The sequence below is a fragment of the Geotrypetes seraphini genome, chromosome 3 (assembly GCF_902459505.1).
Source record: "Geotrypetes seraphini chromosome 3, aGeoSer1.1, whole genome shotgun sequence".
Classification (NCBI taxonomy): Eukaryota; Metazoa; Chordata; class Amphibia; order Gymnophiona; family Dermophiidae; genus Geotrypetes; species Geotrypetes seraphini.
Genome location: NC_047086.1, coordinates 17,511,831 through 17,534,465, shown reverse-complemented (window position 1 = coordinate 17,534,465; position 22,635 = coordinate 17,511,831). Strand labels below are relative to the sequence as shown.

Sequence of the window (22,635 nt, the reverse complement as noted above, 5' to 3'; positions counted from 1 at the left end):
CCGCGGGTGATTTTCTTCACCCGCCGGCGCTCCAGCTGCCCTCTCCTGCCTCCCCTGCCTTTTGACAGGCGAAAATCCGCATTCGTGGTTTTTTTTAAATTCGTGGGGGTTCCTGGAACGGAAACCCTGTGAATTTGGGGGGAGTACTGCATTCTGAAATCCTGGAGCTCCTTTCCCCCAACCTCTTGCTGTCCCGGCACAAGGCACAAAACCTGAGGCCTCTTTTTCCTCTTCACAAAAAAACACAGAAACAGTGAAAATACATTGCGTCAATCAGTGCAGGTTGTTGTATATTTTAAAATGTCAATAAAGATGATTAAACTCACAAAAAACACAACATGGCCAACTCTTCACTCACCCTGCAGAGGGAAGCTCTGGACAGATGGTCTCCCTTTTGTTTCCTGGCCTGCCTTTCTTCCCCCATTCTCTAAGAGGGATGTTGTATGTGTTGGAAATGACGCTCGGGGCCGTATTCTCAAACCAGCTCCATTGTCGGTGGCCATCTTTATAGAGACGGCCGCTCGTGCGACGGTGCCATTTAAAGGATCGCTCCTCTGGCAAAGGTAGGCATTGGTAATGTAGGCCACGGTTTTCCGGGCCTACCTTTCCGGCGCCTACCTTTGACGCGAATCACGCCTCTGTAGGCGTTTTACAGTGCCAAACACCACTTCTGGCATTGGCCATGCCTACAGCGTGTGTGTGTGTGTGGGGGGGGGGGGGGGGGGGGGTTAGACGCCTAAAGCACCGACAGAGGTTTGATTCCAGCGCTAAATTTATAGGCACCTTGAAAATAAGTTTAAAACTTCGCTTAAATGGCATTTTTCACTGAGCTTGGGTGCCTACCAGCACCTTTAAAAAAAAAGGCACCGTTTAGATCAGGGGTCTCAATGTCCCTCCTCGAGGGCCGCAATCCAGTCGGGTTTGCAGGATTTCCCCAATGAATATGCATGAGATCTATGCGCATGCACGGCTTTCAAAGCATATTCATTAGGGAAATCCTGAAAACCCGACTGGATTGCGGCCCTCAAGGAGGGACTTTGAGATCCCTGGTTTAGAGAATCCAGGCCTCAATGTTTCATGTCATTGGCAAATAAAATTGAGCAGGAAAGGCCATGAAATATCATGTTTTTCTTGGTGCCATCAAGAGTGCCTGCTCCTTTCAAAGCAATATTCGCAAAGAGTACACGTCCTTTCCCTGTGGTGCACGCCCGAATGAATGGCGCATTCGCGTGCGCACCCTTAACAACATTGCTCCCGTGAAGAATCAGTGGGCGTTGTAAGAGGGGACAAGGGGGCGGTCCATCCCCGGGTGTCATGTTGGTGGGGGGTGGCAGCTCCTCTCCGACCCCCCCCAACTCCTTCCATTTCCCCCTTCCCTTCAACATGGTCTTCGCAACCGCGTCGTCTCTCCCGCTGAGGTCATTTCCCGGTGCATCGGGGAGGGGGAATCGGGAAAGAAGTGAGGACGGGGAGGGGGGGCGCCACCTCGCTATGCCATTGTGAAGACTAATAAAAAAAGAAAAGAAAACAACGCCGTCCCCAGAACGTTCCTGGATACAACACGGGAAGCAGTATAAAACGGAAATGATCTGGCCACGCTCCGCTGCCTGCATACAGGCTGGCTTGAAGACACCTTCATTGCCCTTATTGGTGGTCAACACAGCACAGAGGGTCCTCTTTCTCTGACCCCCCCCCCCCAGCACGTTTCTGACTACCGTATTTTCACGGATAACGCGCACCCGTGTAAAACGTGCACACGGGTATAGCGCGCAGAAACCACGATTTTATGTACAAAAACTTTTGTATACCGCGCTCACGGGTATACCGCGCATGCAGCCCGACTGTCCTTTCGCCCGCCCTGACTCTCCTCTGGCCACCCCGACTCTCCTTTCGCCCTCCCCGACTCTCCGTGCGCTGTCCCGACTCTCCGTTCACCCTCCCTGACTTTCCGTGCACTGCCCCGCCTCTCCGTGCGCTGTCCCGACTCTCCGTTCACCCTCCCTGACTTTCCGTGCACTGCCTCGACTCTCCGTGCGCTGTCCCGACTCTCCGTTCACCCTCCCTGACTTTCCGTGCACTGCCCCGCCTCTCCGTCCGCTGTCCCGACTCTCCGTTCATCCGCCCTGACTTTCCGTGCACTGCCCCGACTCTCCGTGCGCTGTCCCGACTCTCCGTTCACCCGCCCTGACTTTCCGTGCACTGCCTTTCTGATTGGCCCACGCGCCTTAGGCCCCACCAGTAGGCGGAGCTTTGGGACGGATGGGCCAATCCGGCCTCATTCCATCGTTGGCTGCCTGCCGGACAGGCGGGTTTGGCTCCCGTCTGTCCGGCCAACTACCAAAGGTACGGGGAAGGGGGGTGGGGGTGTCGTGGGGGTCGGCCAGGGGGGTCGCGGGTTGCCTGTGGGGGCGGTCGGAGGTTCTTGGGGGGGGCGGTCGTTGGAGGGAGGGGGGTTTGCGTCGAGGGCAGGAGGGCCTGGGATCCCTCCTGCCCGTAATGTAGTGCGGGGTGGGGGTAGGGGGTCGCCGTGGCCAGGAGGGTTTGGGCTCCCTCCTGGCCCGATATTGTCGGGGAGTTGGGGAGTCGGCCGGGCAAGAGGGCTTGGGCTCCCTCTTGCTCCGATCGTGGATGCGGGTGCGGGTGGGAGCGCGTGCGAGCGGTCGTTCGGGGTGGGGGTGCGAGCGGTCCTGCTGGGGGGGGTGAATCGGGCATCGGGCGGGGTGGGAACTATGTAAAAAAAATTTTGTATACCGTGCTCACGCGTATAACGCGCGAGGGGTATGCGCGGTAGGTAAAAACGCGTATAACGCGCGCGTTATATGCGTGAAAATACGGTAATTCTCCCTTTGCAGTCCCAAGCTGCAGCTGCACCTTCCTTCATATCCCCCTCCCCCCTTCACACACACACGCACACATATCAGGCCACCGTGACTAAGGGGCGGCTTCTCTCTCACATAGGGCAAGCATTATGTATAAGGCAAATTCAGGCCAAAATCTCTGGTTTGGTTTCATTGCCAATGTCATTTATGAGACTTTTCTTTTTATTTTTTTGTGGCATGTGATTAATAGTGCACGCTACTGAGCAACAGGATGCAATATGGCAGGCAGAGGAAAGAGACCTACAAAATTGTGATTTGGGTTAAAGAGGCCTTGAAAAGACTTGTCACATGTTGTTAACGCGTTCCATGTTGTTTCAAATGAATGGGCTTGCCTATTATTTCTTTAGATTTCTAGAGAATGACGCGGGGACAAATTCGTCCCCCCGTCGCTGCAGGATCTCAAGATCCCTGTCCCATCGCCGTGAGTTCTGTCCCTGCCCCATTCCTGCAAGCTCGGCCTTAACCGCACAAGCCTCAAACATATAATTTTAAAGTGTTTGAGGGTTGTACAGATGAGGACGGAGCTTAGGCGTTGGTGGAATGAGGCATTATGACATCACAATCTGAGCTCTAGAATGTTGCTACTTATGATGTGAAAGTGTTTGAGGCTTGTGCAGATGAGGACGGAGCTTAGGCATTGGTGGAATGAGGCATTATGACATCACAGTCTGAGCTCTAGAATGTTGCTACTTAGGATTTTCAAGAGTTTGAGGCTTGTGCAGATGAGGACGGAGCTTGCAGGAATGGGGCAGGGACAAGAAAATAACTCACTGGGATGGGAAAATTAGTTCCTACAGGGACGGGGAAAAACTTGTCCCCGTGTCATTCTCTAGCTTAAAGCCATGGAGGGTTAAGGGATCCTTTTACTAAGCTGTAGCAAAAAAGTAGCTTTAGTGTGCCGTTGGCTGACACTTAAGGCTAATTTTACTGCAGCTGATTTTCTGTTTTCTGTATTAATGGCCACATGAGCACTTACCACCATTTATTACATAGTAACAGTTTGCACGGTATTCCTGTGCTAACCAGTTAGCACAGGGTGATGGAAACGTACTAACAGGTTAGCAGAGGAATGCCTGCTCTCCACCCATGATACGCCTAGTGGCGTAGCCAGGGTGAGAGGTGCCCGGGGAGGGGGCGCCCATCCTCCATCCTCTTCTCCGCCCCACTCCCCCTCTACCTCCACATGCTTCTTCTCTGCCCCCTCCTGCCACATGCGCGTGCCACTTCCCTTCCCCCCATACCTGGTGCGAGCAACAACCCCCGCCCAAGTTGCTGTCGTGCCAGCATGGGCTCTTCCTCTGATGTCACTTCCTGGGTGTGGGTCCAGGAAGTGACATCAGAGGAAGAGCCCATGCTGGCGTGACAGCAGCTTAGGGGGTTGCCGTTTGCGCTAGGAACATTACAGAGGTACGAGGGAAGGGAAGCAGTGTGCACATAGGATGGCGGGAAAGGTGGGGGAGGGGGGTGGAGAGGAGAACAGACGCCTATACTGTCACCAAGATGGTGCCCAGGGCAAACCTCCCTGTGTCGTCGTCCCCCTACTTTACTACGTTACTGGATAAGCCCCTCAGTAAAATATTTCAAAATGTTTTGGGGGGTAGTTAGCACGCTCATATTATGCATTAGCGCCTGTAATAGCACAAGCGAGGGCTGGAGTGAGTCTGTGCAAACACAGCCAGACTCGTTATTAACTCAAAACCCTGAGTCCTGTTACTTCACAGGACCAGGCATGAAAAAGAAACAGTCTTTTACTTCAAAAGCAAAAGGTCTTGAGATGTGCCTGTAGCTGATTGGGTTCACTACTACTCCTTAATCACTTATACAGCGCTGAAAGGCGTATGCAGCGCTGTACATTTTGACATTTATAGACAGTCCCTGCTCGGAAGAGCTTACAATCGAACTTGGACAGACAGACGTGACCTAGAGGGTTGGGGGATGCAGAACTCAAGGTGAGAGGAGTTAGGAGTCGAAAGCGCTCTCAAAGAGGTGGGCTTTTAAACGGGCCTCGAGCCCCGCCAGAGACGGAGCCCGCCCTGGGGATTTTGGGCAGCTTGTTCCAAGTAAGGCAGAAGGGACGGAGTCCGGAGTTAGCAGTTGAAGAGAACATCATCTGTGGCCTGTGACTGCCGACACCCCAAACACAGTCTGCAGAAGTCGTTCTCAAGTCAGGTAGCAAGATCTGGTCTCGGCACAAAGAAGTTTTGACTTACCTCAGCCAAGCAGAATGTCTAGAAGTTGTTGTCAAGGCTTATACTGAGACCACTGCTTCCTTCTTCTCCCCTGGGCCTCCTTAAACCAGCTCTGGCCCTGCCTCTTATACTTCTCGCCAGCTGCTTTCCTGGCTCCACCCCTCCTGTGTCACTTCCCCCTAGGGAGGAGCTATGTATCTTAAGGTGGATCTGAGGGGGGATATCCAGCAGGGGGAATGGTAATATCCTATAGACTCCCTCACAGTGCCTAATGCAGGTGGCAAGGATTGCTCCAGTGTATCGCAAACTGTGTGCTGTGGGCCTCCTGAGATTTCAGGCGTGCCGCGGTACACTGGGGAAGAGGAGAGATGCCGGCGCCAGCTGTCTACAGGACGTGCCTTTCGCGAAAAGAGGCACGTCCTGTAAGCCATCTCCCGACGCCGGCACCTCTTCTTTCCTCCAGCTCTTCTCTCCAGCTCTTCTCGCCGGCTCGTCTCTCCTTCTCTCTGCCGGCCCTTCTCTCCCCTCGGCGCAAGGCCCTTTTGAAGGGCCTATGCGCGCGCACGCGCTGATGTCGGCGTTCTGACATCACTGCACGCGCGTGATGCCATCACGCCGGCGCACTTCCGGGTGTCTCGAGCCGGGGACACTAGGCTTAGTGTGCCAGGGCTCGCAAAAGTTTGCGAGCCACTGCTCTACTCCAATGATGTCCGCAAATTGCTAGCTTTTTTTTTTTTTTCCCCCATATTAATCTCTGTATGGAGTTGTGTTCAGTATAAGAAACCTTCAGTGAAAAGAAAAAAAAGGAAACAGACCCGAGTAATAAATAACGGCAGAAAGTATAAATCAGCTTCTGTGCCAGAAGAAAAAAAGAGCTTTAAATTTCACCTTAATTGGGACAGGGAGAGATTTCCTCAAGTGTAGAGCCTGTGTTTTCTTTAATTTGATTGCCTCCTTCGACTCCCTTCTGCTGACTTATGGCCTATTTTTTCTTCTCTTTCTCTTTTCGTCTACAGAAAGCTGACCTTGCAGTAGCACCGCTGGCGATCACCTACGTCCGAGAGAAGGTCATCGACTTCTCCAAGCCCTTCATGACTCTCGGAATAAGCATTTTGTACCGCAAGCCCAATGGTACAAATCCAGGCGTCTTCTCCTTCCTGAATCCTCTCTCCCCTGATATCTGGATGTATATTCTGCTGGCCTACTTGGGTGTCAGTTGTGTGCTCTTTGTCATAGCCAGGTAACATGTCCGACTTTGGTGATTGTTTTGGCAATTGTTACCTTGTTTCCTTTACTGCCTAATAATTGTCAAAAGTCACAGTTGTTATTCCTCTTTCCTTTTCCTGTTTGGCGCGCGTAGTGTTCCGGACTCTCTCCAGTGATTACGCAATGTGCTGCATTTTCTGCTGCCTTTAAGCCATCAGCGTGCCTTAAGCTGACGGGCGTAGTGTGGGGAGGGGGAGGGGGGTACATTGCTTTCCCACAATCCCTACCCCCCGCCCCACCCCAGGTTTTACCTTAAACATATTGCTAAAGTGAAATGGAAGTTCTTGTCTTAGCATTTGTAGGCGAATGAGTGAGACCTTACTCTCCTCCTAGGGGTGTTGGCAGAGTTTGGGCACATCAGAAAGGTGATGCACTAGGACAGTGGTCTACAGTTGTTGGTTTTTGGGATTTTTTTTTTAAATTAGGGCCACTTTGGATCCAAGCAAAGTAAAGGAGGACCACTAACACTGCTGACCAGAGTGTATCAATGGCATCCATGTCTTCCAACCCCCATTCAGATGTTGTTATTGGGGGTGTCCTCAAGGAGATAGATGTTTCTAAATGAATTATTTATTCCATTGAGAAGTGTCCTTCAAGCATATGGCTTCCCCCCCTCCCTCCCTACACACAGACTTCTCTTTCTATAACAAGCTTGGGTAGAGAGGTTGAGGGTAGGTGAAAAAATTTTTTAAAGCAAAACAAAATGGCAATAGGTCCATCCCAGAGGTCTCCAGGGACCACCATTGGCTCTCAGGCCTTGCGATAAAGGACACTGCACTAGGTCCATGGAAAGGAACAGGTTGCAGAATGATCTACCAACGGCAAGAATGACCCAGGTTGACTTTCGAAAGAGGCGACATGAGTTTGTGTAAGAGATGCAATTTGGTAACAAGGAGGCCAACCATCCTTGCTGGCAACATCCGTATTCATTTTAAGGATGGCCAGACAAAACTTTTTCATTTCATGTTGCTTCCCATGTTATTTTGGAGAATGTTCTTTTCTTTTTTCATCTCACGAGCAATGTCATTGAGCGTATATTACTTTGAAAGAGGGCGCTACGCTCCCATGTGCACCAAGAAAAATTCATCCTCAGCGTGATTCTATAAAGCGCAGTCTGGGCTGGGTGTTCTTTATAAAAAGTTGCTTTGCAAGAATTCACACCCCCAACTTTGGGAGTGAGGACTTACGCTAACTGAAACCTGTTGTAAAATCCTGGCGCTCATGTTGGGCGTGCATTCCCAAAATGCGGTACAAACGATCAAAATAGCACAACCAGCCCGACACCTTTAATTAAGATGTGATTAGATATGAGTTAATGCATCGTTTGTATATTATTCTTTTAGACCCCTGATGCATCATGCCGAAACGAGGGCATTGTCGGGTCACATCAAAGTAATCGTTGTCCCTTTTCTTCGGGCTGGTTGTGCTATTTTGTTCATTTCTTTTATTTTACTTAAGAACATAAGAACAGCCTTACCGGGTCAGACCAAAACTCCATCAAGCCCAGTAGTTCGTTCTCATGGTGGCCAATCCAGGTCCCTAATATCTGGCCATAATCCAAACAGTAGCAACATTCCATTCGGAATCCTAAAGAATAGCAAGATTCCGGAACCCCAATGAGAGCAACATTCCACGCTACCGATCCAGGGCAAGAAGTGGCTTCCCCCCATGTCTTTCTCAATAACAGACGATGGACTTTTCCTCCAGGAAAGCCGTGTGTAACAGGCCTGTCAAGAGTTTCACTACCAACCTCTCGGGAGCTGATTAGACCTAAAACTTGTCATTACGCTCAATGTACATAGGTGTGTTGACTGAGAAACATCAATGATCCGCTTACGGTGGCTTACCGAGGGTCAAGGACCTCGTAGCTGCAATTTTGACATCGCAAAGCAATCAAAGGCATGCTGCGTTTTATCAGCCCTTCTTAATTTCTGCTTCCCTTCCCTGCTCACTCTTTCCTTTCGCGCGCTCTCCCTTGCAGGTTGCAGCTCGGGAAGGCGGGCAGGAACCATCCGCCCTCTTCCTCCATTCCTGTCTCCACCTGGACAACCTGCCCACTCCACACTTGCCTTTTTAAAAAAAAAAAAAAAAAATAGGAAACAACTGTAATTGCCTTTAGAATTTGAGGAAACTTAGACCTCTGCCTCGGCTGGTGAACAGATTCCAGCTGTGATGGTGAGGAAAATCTGTGCATACAGGAGGTGGTTTAATTAATCTCTCGTGTCTGTGACTGTCCCATCCAGCCATGTACTATCCTTCCAGCCTTTTTTTTAATATCATCTTGTACATCAATAGACAGAGCAGGCATTGAGGCTATCTATAAGGGGTTTATTTTAGTGATTGGCTTTTACCTTTTTAATTTTATTCAATTTGTTGTATTTTTAACTACTGTAAACCGCATAGAACTTTACGGCCTTGCGGTATATAAACTGTTATTATTAATGGCTGGGGTTTTCCCCCCCAGCTTTCATCTTTATTAATGATTATTTGTGATCTAAATAGTGCGGCTTTATAGATTTGGAAGAGCCATTGGCTGTTAAGGTTATTTTCCAGGCATTATTTCATTTGATGCACTGGTGGGGCTAAAAGTCTCCGTGTAAATTTTTATTTTTTTTTATTTTTTATGTTTTATTTTTTCAATTTTATTTTTTATTTTTATTTTATTTTTTATTTGTTTGTTGTTTTTTTTTGCAATATGTACTAGGCACCCTGAAGAAGCCCAAGCGATTGGGCGAAATGGGGCTCATTGGTTTTGAATTAATTGTAAAGCGAAGTGCATTTCTTATAAGTTCAATATTGAAATTTTGGATATTTTATGAAGTTAAATATGAAGAATAAATCAAGAAAGATACTTAGTAGATTGCTTTAACATTACAAAAAGAAAAATACAGGGGTTTTTGGATCAATGAGTGTGAACGGAACAAAACTGACAGATATATTATATGTAAGTAATGTAGGGCTCCTTTTACAAAGCCGCGCTAGGGTTTACCGCGCAGAATAGCGCACGCCTACGTGCCTCACGTGCGAGCTGCTACCACCTCCTTTTGAGCAGGTGGTAGATTTCTGGCTACCGTGCGCTATAGCGCGCGCTAATCCGGTGCGTGCAATAAAAATGCTAGCGCGGCTTTTTAAAAGGAGCCCATAGTAAATGGCGGCAGATAAATCTGCAGTCTGATTTTTGAGGTTCTTTCCCCTATGATAAAGTAAATTAATTAATTTGCATTAGTCAGTCCATCAAATGGCTTTATAGGAAGTATTTCATTAAAATAGGCTGCATTGTATGCTTGATCTTATTGGGAGAGTCCGTTGAACTTATTACCTCATCTTGAGTTGGCGACTGTGGCTGTGCTGTAATAAGCCATATATTAGCTGTCACAGCCAACTACTCTTCCAATCACCACCTACGTTATGTCCAATTTTCGCCCTCTCCCACGTTAGAAACATAGAAATAGACAGCAGATAAGGGCCACGGCCCATCTAGTCTGCCCACCCCAATGACCCTCCCCTACCTTTCTCTGTGAATAGATCCCACGTGTCTATCCCATTTGGCCTTAAAATCAGGCACGCTGCTGGCCTCAATAACCTGAAGTGGAAGACTATTCCAGCAATCAACCACCCTTTCAGTGAAAAAGAATTTCCTGGTGTCCCCGTGCAGTTTCCCGCCCCTGATTTTCCACGGATGCCCCCTTGTTGCCGCGGGACCCTTGAAAAAGAAGATATCTTCTTCCACCTCGATGCGGCCCGTGAGATACTTGAACGTCTCGATCATGTCTCCCCTATCTCTGCCTCTTGGGAATTTTACTGTGATAGCTGTTTTTTTTAACCATGTTTTAACCATGGTGGCAGTAGGAAGGTAACCCTGTTGCTCAGCCCAGCCGAGCGGTTACTGGAGTGTCCAAAACAAGATTGCTACCCAAAGGAAAAGAGTCCAGCAGAAATTCTGCACAAATAAGAGTTCTTTATTTGTTCCCTCTCCGGGAGCAATATCAAAATAAAAGTACATTTAAGCGCTTCCCTCAAGCGCTGCTCTGTTTCCAAACAACAGTTCTCCAACATCAAACCCCTCCCCCCCCCAATCCCAAAACCATAGGTTTTCCCTTAAGCCTTTGATAGCAGCTTGAGAACAAAATCACAGATCATGTAGAAGACACACTGTTATCCTCTTCTCTTCAGTATTTCATGTTGCCAGCAGCTGCATATCAGGCTCACAAACCTGCGTCCTTTAAGATACTGTGGCTACTGCCACCGTGCTTTTATCCGCTGGATTAAACAGTTCGATGAAGGCTGTTTGCTGTGCCTTCTGTATTCCAGGCTTAGAGGACATGCCCTATCTGGAGTTCTAAAGTGACTTCCTGCACCCTTCCTCTAAGGCAGGGGTGTCAATCCAGTCGGGTTTTCAGGATTTCCCCAATGAATATGCATGAGATCTATTTGCATGGACTTTGACACCCCTGCTCTAAGGTAAACTCCCACTACTTTATACTGCAAAGCAGCCCTGTGCTCTGCTAATCATCTCCCCCTCTTCTCCAACTGTACATTAAGCTTAATCATTCACACTATGTCTACTGTGCTTCAAATTCTCATGCTACGCCCACTATACAATATGTTCCATCCCATGTCAACAATAGTAGGTTCTTCCATTTTACATATTATACTGTCATGTCATACTTGGGTAGCCACACTTGTATACTATGTCTACCATGCTATGTGTTGCCATGCTATGCTGTATATATAATATTATGGTGGCCATGCTATGTTAGCCACATTTATAATACTATCTTTGCCATGAAATGTCTGCCATGCTATATTTTGTCATACACAATGCTCGTCATGCTATGTCTCACCACACCATATTTGTCATGCTATGTTTTTCCATGCATTGTTAACCATGTGTTGTAATCTCTGTCATGCCATGTCCTGCTACACCATGTTTGCCATCACCTTGCATAAATTTACTTTAATATGTATGTAAACTTGTAACTCGTTCTGAGCTCCCCTGGGAGGACAAGATATAGAACCAACCAAATAAATAAACCAATAAATTCATGGCCAAGTCTCTGCTTTTTCTGATCTTGCCTCATTCAGAGATGGCTGGCTTCCTTGTGACGGATCCTGCATACTGCACACACAAATTGAAAGCGTGAATGATTACGAGTATTATAAAAGAACGATTCACCTGATCATTTTTTGAAATGATTTTGAAGGGTTTTGCAGTTGGTATTGGTGTCCACTTGTTTTTATTATCAAATATGATCTCTGTAAGTTAGGATGTTCTGGCCTGCACTTGGAATGCACAGACAGGTATTATTAGTGAAGGCAGTGATGGGCAATATCAGATAAATGGAATCCCCTCCCCACCCCCAATAAACCCAGTTCCCTGAGATGAGGGACCAGAACCCGCACCCCCACATTCAGCATCCTGACACTCCTCCTACCTACTGGTAATGTGCTAGACCCCTCTATCAACTGCAGTGCCCTCTGGCATTTACTGGGGAAGGGGAGGGGGGCGGATATACCTAGTGGCTTAGTGATGGAGCAGGAGTTATGTCCAGATGCTCCATCCTTTTGCTGGCCTAGAGCTTACTAGAGATCCACCATTTTGAACTCAGATGGACAACAGGACAGGAAAATCGGAGGTGCCACTCCTTAAACAGTTCAAGGAAGATGGTTAAAGGGATTCTTTAGGAATAATCCACAAATACTGAGAAAATCCCACAGTTGAGTGTTTCAAGGAAACATGGAGGATAAAGGGTCTCAGACACCTTTTTAATCCGATGCCAAGTTTTTAATGGTTTGCAATTTCCATCACTGACCCACCTTTTGTGTTTAACTTACATTACATTAGTGATTTCTATTCCGCCAATACCTTGCGGTTCAAGGCAGTTACATAAACGTTTTCAGAGATTACATAAAAGTTTATAGGAATAGCATAAGAGATGTTATTAGAGTTACATAAGAATTACATAAGAGTTGTCGAGATCTTAAGATGATAAATGTTGGGTAATAAGGAATAGCATAAGAGATGTCGAGATCTTAAGGTGGTTTGTGTTGGGTAAATAGAGGTGTTTTAGCATTAGTTGGGTAGTTAGAAGCATATTAGAGTATATTAAGGATGTAGAGTGGGCAGGTAGGAACTGGTCGTATTAGATAGATTTTATGTATTTTTTTGAAGAGTAGGGTTTTAGTATCTTTCTTGAAGGTTTTGTAGTCTGTGGTTGATGACAACAGAATGGTGATTTGTCTGTCCAGTTTAGCTGCTTTGGTGGCTATTAGGTTGTCGTATAGTTTTTTTCGTTTGACATTTTTGGATGGTGGGTCTGTGAAAAGTGTGTTCTCCTGTGCCTGGATGAGGAGGATTGAGTTAGTCGGTTATTCCAGTAAGTTGGGCTTTCTCCGTTAATAGCTTTGAATAGTAGGCAGTAGAATTTGAAGTGTACTCTTGCTTGTATTGGGAGCCAGTGAGAGTCAAGGTATGCTTCTGTGATGTGATCAAATTTTTTTCAATGAGTAGATGAGTCTTAGGGCTGTATTTTGTATAGTTTGTAATTGTTTTATCATGGTCGCTGTACATGGGAGGTATAGTATGTTGCAGTAGTCTATTAGTCCAAGGATAAGGGATTGTACCAAAAGTAGGAATTGTTTCCTGTCGAATAATTTTTGGACTTAATTCTCACTGTTTGTTTAATTTATTTTTGCTATTTTTTACTTATATATCAAATAGCAGGAAATACTACTTATCTCTAGTGCGCACAGTTTCACGACAAGCCCGACAGGGACCTGTTTCGCCACTGTCATGGCTTTATGAAGGATGCAGAATAAACTAGCCCTAAATGAGGCGGGACGCCCAGATAAATATTGGCAGAGTGTCCTGAGCACCCTTGATGAAGCCACGACAGTGGTGAAAAGGGTCCCCGTCGGGCTTGTCGTGAAACTCTGCGCACTAGAGATAAGTAGTATTTCCTGCTGTTTGATATACTGTATAAGTATAAAATAACACACAGTGAGAATTAAGTTAAACACAAAAGGTGGTGGAGGTTATATGGGTCGGTGATGGAAATTGCAAACCGTTAAAAACTTGGCATCGGATTAAATATCCTTATCCAGGTAGGTGTCTGAGACCTTTTATCCTCCATGTTTCCTTGAAACACTCGACTGTGGGATTTTCTCAGTATTTGTGCTCTCATTCCTTCCCACCACTTAAAGGATTGTGCGCTAACTCAAAGTGTACTCCATACCCAAACTCCCCCTATAATGTACCCAGCCCCTACCCTATAACACAGAATCGTGTAGTAATGTTTCCTGAGCTTATGCATTTGGCTTGTGCCAATAAACTGGGCCTGTATTCTGTTCATGGCTATCATTTCTGCTGGAAAAGGTTGCCAACCTGCTCTAATATGCAACAGAAATTCACTTCAGTATTAGAGGGAGGTGATTGTAGAGTGCTTACTCAGCACGCTGTATGGCCATTTCCAGTCAGCAGAAACTGCAGCGATTGCATTGGTGGGAGCCTTCTTTCTTTCAAGGGTTAATGCTTTCCACGTCTGGGCAAACGATATGATCCAGGAGCAGCAGCTATCGGCGACAGTATGCTAGGGGAAAAAAAAAAATCACTTTTCAAACTCTGGTTTGTGGGCCGACGCAGTGTTAACGATGAGTTCTGTTTGGATGAAGAATGGAGGCAAGCGGCAGAACTGTACACATGACAGTAGGTTTGCTTTTCGACTATGAAAAAAGATAATGAGAAAAGCAACAACATGTAAGACCAGTGGACTTCATTAGTATCTCTCTCTCTCTCTCTCTTCCCCTTACCTCTCCCCCCCCTCTGTTTCTGTCTCTTGCTTTGAGAAAATAGACACGATAGTTCAGATGGTGGCCGTTAATTATGGCAAATGACCGGTCAGAGGGTCCTTTCTGTGCTGCGGTCGAGAGACATTTTCACCTTGCTTCAAAAGCCACTTAACTTTAACGATGCTTGTGCGGATTATAGTACGTAGAACCAGACCACTGCTTGCTTTCCCAGTAGCAATGTGACATGTGCACTGAGAGGGCAATTTTGTAAGGGGGGGCACTTATTTTTAGGGCTAGAGTCTATTCAGTTAAGAAAAGTAGGCACCTGTTTTTCTTGACAGAATGCTAGCAACACCAGGGAGCTATGTGCGTCTGTTCTTACACGTGAGCACTCGCCAGCCACGGAGCTGCTGTCAATCCGTGCACCTAGTATGGAGGAGCAGAAGCGTAAATCGCAATGTTCCATCGTTTGCATGCATAAGTGGGAGCCCAGTTCACGACCCACGGAAGCACTCACCAATGAAATGTGCACCATTGAACACTAGCAGGTAATTGCAGGATACCTTGTCGCCAGACATTTGTCATTTTGGGTCCCTTTCTGCAAACTGAGAAGCAGTTACGAAGCATTTTACCAAGCAGTGCACGGTAGCATGTATCTGTGCCAATTCTTAATGCGTGTTAAAACCAACCAGCTACCCAATCGACAAGGGTAGGGGAGCTGAGTAGGCGTGACAAGGGCGGAGCAGAAGAGTGGCTGTCAGTGACAGGCAGCGTGCAGGTCAGTACCATGTGACAGCTGTCGACAGCATGGCTACGCTTAGTGACACCTCAATAATGGGTGCTAAGCGGAATGGGACGATTCAGCGCGGCTGTTTCATCGCAGCCTCACTGAAAGGGCCTGTGATGAATCATCCCATTCTGGCTCGGGCCCATCCCTTACTTGTAACTCTTCCGATGCTTGCACGTGACCACTTGCAACTCCCTCCCTCCTGCCTCTGCGGCATTGGAAGTTTGCTCTCTCCCCTCCCTCATTTGCAGCTCTTGCTGGAGTCTGCCAATGCTGTGACTTGCTTTTGCCTATTTTGGGTCAGGCACAAATGCAGGCAGCCTCATTCTGGGGCTTTCACCCTGGGTTTCACTTATGGAAGAGGGGTAGGGTAGATTTCTTGGGATGCGGGGGCATCGCCTCCCCAAATGCTATATTGTACCCGAAGGGCTAGAAACCCAGTCTCTCTTACGAAATTACATAAGGATATTCATTGCGGCCATTTCAACACTGAACTGGCTACGATGCAACAGCCACAATGAATCATCCTAGACCTGTGGTATGTGCCATTGTGTTACTCAGGTCTGATTCTCCTCTAGCACCTCCCCCACATTGGAATCCTCTCCCAATCCCTCTCCCCTAGCTGATAGCTCACAGACATATCACCCCTCCCCAGGTCCAACCCCACCCTGACAGAATAGAAACAGATAAAGGCCAAATGGCCCATGCAATCTTCCCATCCGCAGCATCCACTATCTCCTCCTCTCCCTATAGGCTAAGACTTTTTACACCTGCATTGTGATGTCATAGAACTTTGTGATTATAGGCTAAGGTTCAACACTTGCATTTGTGAGGTCATGGAGCTTTATAGTTATAGAAACCTAGAAACAGGATGGCAGATAAAGGCCAAATGGCCCATCCAGTCTGCCCATCCACAGTAACCATTATCTCTTCCTCTCTCTAAGAGATCCCACATGCCTATCTCATGTTTTCTTGACAGAAAGCTCCGCCCTCTCAGAACCCTCCCCTACCCCCAACCTTCTGACACTTCAGAGATTTACCTATAGTCCAGGGTGGCAGCAATCCCCATACTCTGCTGCTAAGGTCAGCGCCAGGATCCAAAATAGCATCAATGAGCACTAGTCTTGCTGCCACTAGCAAGTCATCCTTCCGTGTGGCTCATTTAAACACTTTCACAATGTGCAACCCTCACACTTCCAATTTGTTTGGTTTCCCATATTGTCTATGAGAATTTCCAATTTGTCTAATTGTTTTTTTTTTCTATATTTTGAGGGGGCAATGTCATAAATAGCCTATACTCTTTAAAATGAGTGTGCATTGTTCAGAAACAGTACATTTCTTTCTGTAGGGTAGAAATTCTTTCCCGATAGAGGGTAAAATCAACTTGGAAAATGCCGCTGAGATTTATTTATTTTAAAAATTTCTTCACTGCTTTAAACCTAAGCGGCTTAAAACGCAAAAATATACAGTCATGTGTACACATGCAATCAATACAACAGGGCTGCCCAAGTCCGGTCCTCGAGATCTACTGGCAGGACAGATTTTCAGGAAATCCCCAATGAACATGCATGAGAGAAATTGGCTTGCACTGCCTTATTGGTATGCAAATCTCTCTCTCATGCATATTCATTGTGGATATCCTGAAAACCTGGCTGACAGTAGATCTCGAGGACCGGACTTGGGCAGCCCTGCAATAAAACATTTTTTTACCTAATCCTCCCAACTCTTCTATCTGTTGCTAAAACTAGCACATAGCTAATAAAGCTTGATCAAAATCTAAAACATCGCTACCTAGTAAAAAGCTTTCAAAACAAATATGTTTTTAGTTGCTTCCTAAAGGACATCTTATCTTTACGTAATCTCAAATATCCCGGTAAAGCATTCCAGAGGACCCACCACATAAATGGCCATCGTTTGCGTCTTTTTGCAGGGTGTACCAGAGATGACCTCAGTCTCTCAGAGGTACTGTTGGGGCTCATGTTATCACCAGCATTTATTTACTTACCTATTCATCGCGCAATGGTGCGCCCGCACCTGGAGTACTGTGTTCAATACTGGTCGCCATACCTCAAGAAGGACATGGCGGTACTCGAGGGAGTGCAGAGGAGGGTGACTAAACTGATAAAAGGTATGGAAAATTTTTCATACGCTGACAGGTTTAAAATGCTGGGGCTGTTCTCCCTGGAGAAGAGGAGACTTAGAGGGGACATGATAGAAACCTTCAAAATCCTAAAGGGCATAGAGAAAGTGAATAAGGACAGATTCATCAAACTGTGGGGAGCCACAAGCACTAGGGGTCACTCGGAGAAATTGAAAGGGGACAGGTTTAGAACAAATGCTAGGAAGTTCTTTTTTACCCAGAGGGTGGTGGACACATGGAACGCGCTTCCGGAGGATGTGATAGACCAGAACTCTGTACAGGGGTTCAAGGAGGGTTTGGATAGGTTCCTGGAGGATAAGGGGATAGAGGGGTACAGATAGAACTTGAGGTAGGTTATAGAAGTGGTCAGAAACCACTTCACAGGTCACGGACCTGATGGGCCGCCGCGGGAGCGGACCGCTAGGCGAGATGGACCTCTGGTCTGACCCAGTGGAAGCAACTTCTTATGTTCCCCAAATAGGACTACAAACTAGCATTCGATAAACTATCTCTACAATAAAATCTCATTATAATAACCATATTAACTAAAAAACAGATGTGATTATTAAAGACTTATTCTCTAAAGAATTACCATATACTTCCTGTAAGCAGCCTTCCTAATGACTTTGTGTGTCTCTAACTATTTTGAATAGTACACTGATTATGCATTGTCTTCATTAACTTATTTATAAAAAAAAAAAAATACAAGCCAATTCTTAAAATAAAGCAAAACCTTAATATTCGTTGCACAGTTGTAATAGTGTAGATCAGACTTCTAGGATGCAAATTCCATTCATTCATTCATTCAGATATTTGAAAGTGTCTGAGGGGGGAAATTTATCAATGTGGACTCCTGTTAAATCATATTATTTGTAGGTACAAAAAACAAAAAAATGGCTGCCAGTAGATTATATATAGATAAATCTAAACAGGCAGAAAAATATATGTATGTCTCTTGTAAGGAAAAATAATTCCTGCAAATCAATCTTGAATAAAAACTCAAGGACTAAAAATGAACACTTGTATAAAAATGATAATTATAGTCCCGAGAACAGTCTTGGATGATTTTGAATAGTCTTGTTAAGAGAGTTCAGTACAGGCTAACTGCAATTTAAGCCAAGACGGTGTCTCAAATGTGGCACTGGTGAATTCAGTGCCTAAATGCGTCTGCTCCATAAATCCCGATATCACTTTCAAGTTTTTAAACCATTCCCTAGGGCTCCTTTTACAAAGGTGCGCTAACGTTTTTAACGCATGTACCGGATTCTATAGCGCGCTCTACCTGAAAAACTACCGCCTGCTCAAGAGGAGGCGGTAGTGGCTAGCGCGCGGGGCATTTTAGGGTGCGCTATTCTGCGCATTAAGGCCCTAACGCACCTTTGTAAAAGGAGCCCCTAGTGTCCAAAAAACCCCTCAGTGAATGGCCATGCAATTAAGGCAAAATAAAATGTACAACTAATTTTCAAGATCGGTCCACTCAATGAAAGGGTTGTAAACAATCCATATAACTGACCCCACTGATTGGGAATATCTTAATTACAGACGAAAGTTGGGTTCTTTCAGCACAAATTCCCATTGTATGCAATTGGGCCAAAATAACCTGACTTAACAGTAGCCCATAAGAACCTAAGAATAGCCTTACTGGCTCAGACCAATGGTCCATCAAGCCCAGTAGCCCGTTCTCCTGGTGGCCAATCCAGGTCACTAGTACCTGCCAAAAACCCAAGGAGTAGGAACATTCCAGCATCTCAAAGAATAGCAAGATTCCAGAACCCAATGAGAGCAACATTCCAGAGCTGAGAGTGTGATGTCATAATGCCTCATTCCACAGTGCCTTAGAACCAGCTTCATCAGTGTTGATTGTCCTATACCTGGCACACATAGGAACAGCCATACTGGGTCAGACCAATGGTCCATCTAGCAACATTTCAGCATCTCAAAGAATAGCAACATTCCGGAACCCCATTGAGAGCAACATTCCAGAGCTGAGATTGTGATGTCATAATGCCTCATTCCACAGTGCCTCAGAGCCAACCTCATGGCTTGATTGTCCTATACTTGGCACACATAAGAGCATAAGAATAGCCTTACTGGGTCAGACCTTACTGTGTCAGCCCAGTAGCCCATTCTCACGGTGGCCAATCCAGGTCACTAGTTCCTGGCCAAAACCAAAGATGTAGCAATATTCCATGCTACCGATACAGGGCAAGCAGCCCAGATTGATAACTCTTCCTCAGCCCCTAAATCCAAATAGAGCTTAAGCCATAATAACAAGTTTAAAGTATATGAAAACTCAAACTAACCTGATTTAAAATTTAGAGAAAATAAAATGCCATCAAGTTGAGAGAATTTCCTCTTAAAGGGGTCTTTTACGAAGCCATGGTAGCGATGCCTGCCACGGTGAATGCACCGAAGCCCATAGGAACTGAATGTGCTTCGGTGCGTTTACCGCGGCAGCATCGCAACCACGGCTTTATAAAGGGGGCCCTAAGAGTTCTTTTCTTATAAAAACGCGTTCAAAATAGTACTGTAGATATTCACCTTTTAGCCAATAAGTAAATTTGTCCTCCAGATAGAGAATTATCGGAAGCGCTTTCGCAAAACTGGAGCTGCACAAGAAAAGATATACAGTCAATCTGCACTGGTATTTGTTATTAGACATTTATATACTGCCTATCCAAGCTATCTAAGCATTTTCCCTACTTGCCCTGGTGGGCTCATAATAGGGGCCATGGAGGACTGAGTGACTTGCCCAGGGGTCACAAGGCGCAGCGCAGGTTTTGAACCTGCAACCTCAGGGGGGGCTGAAGCCGCAGCTCTAACCAGGAGGCCGCTCCTTTCCACTTTTGGTACTTGTAAAAGAAAGCCATTGATTTTCGGATTGCAAGGCACATCGTGAAAGTGGTGTGGCACCACGTTTTCTTCCCCTGCGTAGGAACAGAACAGATCGATTTTGGAGCAGAATATTATCTTCGCCCGTCCTTGGTGAATTCAAACGTCCGATTATTTCGGGATGGCCTTTCTTAATACAGTTCCGAACTGTTTGAAATGCTTTTGAAAAGCCATCCCGCTTCCCTTTGAATGACAGGGCTTAACACGGCGTAAATTGAAAATGTGGGCTGGAACAGGTCACTAAGACCCTGTCCATGAAGTCAGTGCTAATGGCGCTCGGTTCAGCTTCTAACTGCCGTGCGGTCCTTTCTCTTACTTTCTTGTCAATGTAATAGCTGACACGGAGTGAAGGGCAAAGATGAAATTATTATGTGCTCTGCGAAGGATAACAGATGTATTTTTTTTTTCTGGGATGTTCAGTGTTAAACTACTCTCCTGTCATGTCCTTGTTGTCACCCTGGAAATGAAATGTCACATTGATGAGAAGCTGTTTAAAAGTCGTCCTGCTTCCTTCTTTTTCTTCATCATCAACCACCCCCCCACCCCGCCAAAAAAGTTGCAAAATATGGTATGCTATGATTTCCATTATATCTTACTATTTTGGAAATGATTTTGTTCTATGATGGTGTTGAAACTTGAGAACATATCCTTAATTTAAAAGGGGGGGGGGGGGAGAAAGGTAAAACAGCAACCCTGGTAGAAAATAAATGAATTTGAATTGCGTATGTTTATCTCAATGTTTAAATTAATAGCTACAGGATTTCTCAAAGCCGACTGCTGTTTCTATCATGATTATTATGGAATATCTACAATGAAATATGAAATTAAAAAAGAGAGGAGTTTGCGCTCCAGGATTGTAATTACAATGCAAGTGTAGACACCCGGGGGGGAAAAAAAATCCATCTTTTACTTTAAGAAGTTTTGGATGTAGCATACTTTTAAGACTTTTGTCGCTGCTCTTTAAATTATGTTTTGCATTCACAAATGTGACCTTGAAACTAAGCACAGTTGTGCGACAGAAAGTCAAACTTCATCCTACAGATGCCATAAACTGAGTATAGCATTAGCTCTGTGTTAAAGAAAATATAAATTAGTTTAGGGGAGAAATACAATGTCAACGTTATCCTGTAGCCCTTATTTTGACCCAGAAAAGAAGATGAGTGCATATCATTTCCCAACAAAGCAAAAAAAGAAATATATATATATATTTTTTTTCATGTATATAACACAAATTTGAATCAAAATCTCTGCAAAGCCGGGCATAGTTGTAATGAAAACATCATATAACAATATCCACGTACAGCACTGCAAATGGATTCCATTTTGAACTTCATGAGAATTCAACCCCTTAACATAAAGGACTTCCTCTTGCATTAAGGCTTGATTAGGGTCGGATTTGTCGAGAGCAAAGTTTCAAGTTTTATTCAAATTTTGATGAATCGCGATATCATTAATTCAAAGCGATTTACAATTAAAAGGAGGGTCATAATTATTAACTACAACCAACGCAAACGGACCTGACGTACCAATACATATGGAAAGTAGGGAGAACTACAATAAGTATAGTAAAGATTACATACAAGGAAAATGCAAATGGAGGGTAAGAAAGTTTAAAAGTAATTATAAAAGTATAGTAGAAAAATTAAGAACTTTTTTTGATTTCCCCCCCCAAATTCTCAGAGCCTAAGAAAGAGAATTAATGACTTTAACCATTAAATGGGATCGGTAAGAATTCCAATAATTAGGTCTCAAAAGCATCCTTATACAACCCAGCATTTTAACCGTCCTTTAAATTTACTCAATGATTTTTCTTCCTTAATAAATGACGGTAGGGAATTCCATATTCTGGGCGCTGTGACTGCAAAAATCATATCTTGTCTAGTATTTATTATATTAGGTGATGGAATTACTAGAAGGTTTTTGTCTTCAGATCTTAAACTTCTAGTAGGAATATATGGAATAATGTACCTTTCTAAAAATGATGGAACTTTGGTTGTTAATATATTGAATGTTAATATTGCTATTTTGTAGGAGATTCTGTGAACAATTGGAAGCCAATGAGCTTCTTTAAGAAGAGGCGTTACGTGATCACACTTTTTCCTGGAAAACAGAAGGCGTAATCTAAGTGCCCAGACAACAAATATGAGTCCGCACTCACAATACAACCTTAGTCCTCTCGGAAATGAAATTGACCCCCTCACCCCACCTCTTTTACTAAGGCAGTCCAGCCGATATAGCATGCGCTAACAGAGTTAGCGTGATAAATGCTAACGCATCCATAGAATATAATGGGCACGTTCGCATTTAGCGCAGCTAAACCAAAAAGTGCACGCTAAATCGACTAGCGCACGCTAAATTGGTTAGCGCACCTTAGTAATGGGACCCCTGAAGGCTTTACATTAGGAGGAAGATTACCCAAGTCGTCTCCGCAAAAGTGCAGTTCAATACGAGGGGGGTGCTGAAAAGTTCTCAGCCCAGCCAAGGAGAGAATGACGTTCAATCAATGATCTGAACCCTCATAGCAACATTCCAGAGCTGAGATTGTGATGTCATAACGCCTCATTCCACCAATCAGAGCCAACCTCATCAGTGATGTCACAATGGCTCGATTGTCCTATACTTGGCTCACTTTTATCACCTAGGAGGGGGGTGCTGAAAAGTTCTCAGCCCAACCAACCGACGTCCTAAATCCTG

The 22,635-nt window shown here is 45.4% G+C and overlaps 1 protein-coding gene across 1 annotated transcript in view; it reads left to right on the top strand.

Annotated features, from left to right (window-relative positions):
• GRIK2 (glutamate ionotropic receptor kainate type subunit 2) overlaps positions 1 to 22,635 on the top strand; it is a 1,206,237-nt gene that overhangs the window by 886,230 nt on the left and 297,372 nt on the right. The window contains exon 11 of the mRNA XM_033936333.1: positions 6,085 to 6,308. Within this exon, the coding sequence (XP_033792224.1) occupies positions 6,085 to 6,308 (224 nt within the window). The remainder of the gene's footprint in view (positions 1 to 6,084; positions 6,309 to 22,635) is intronic.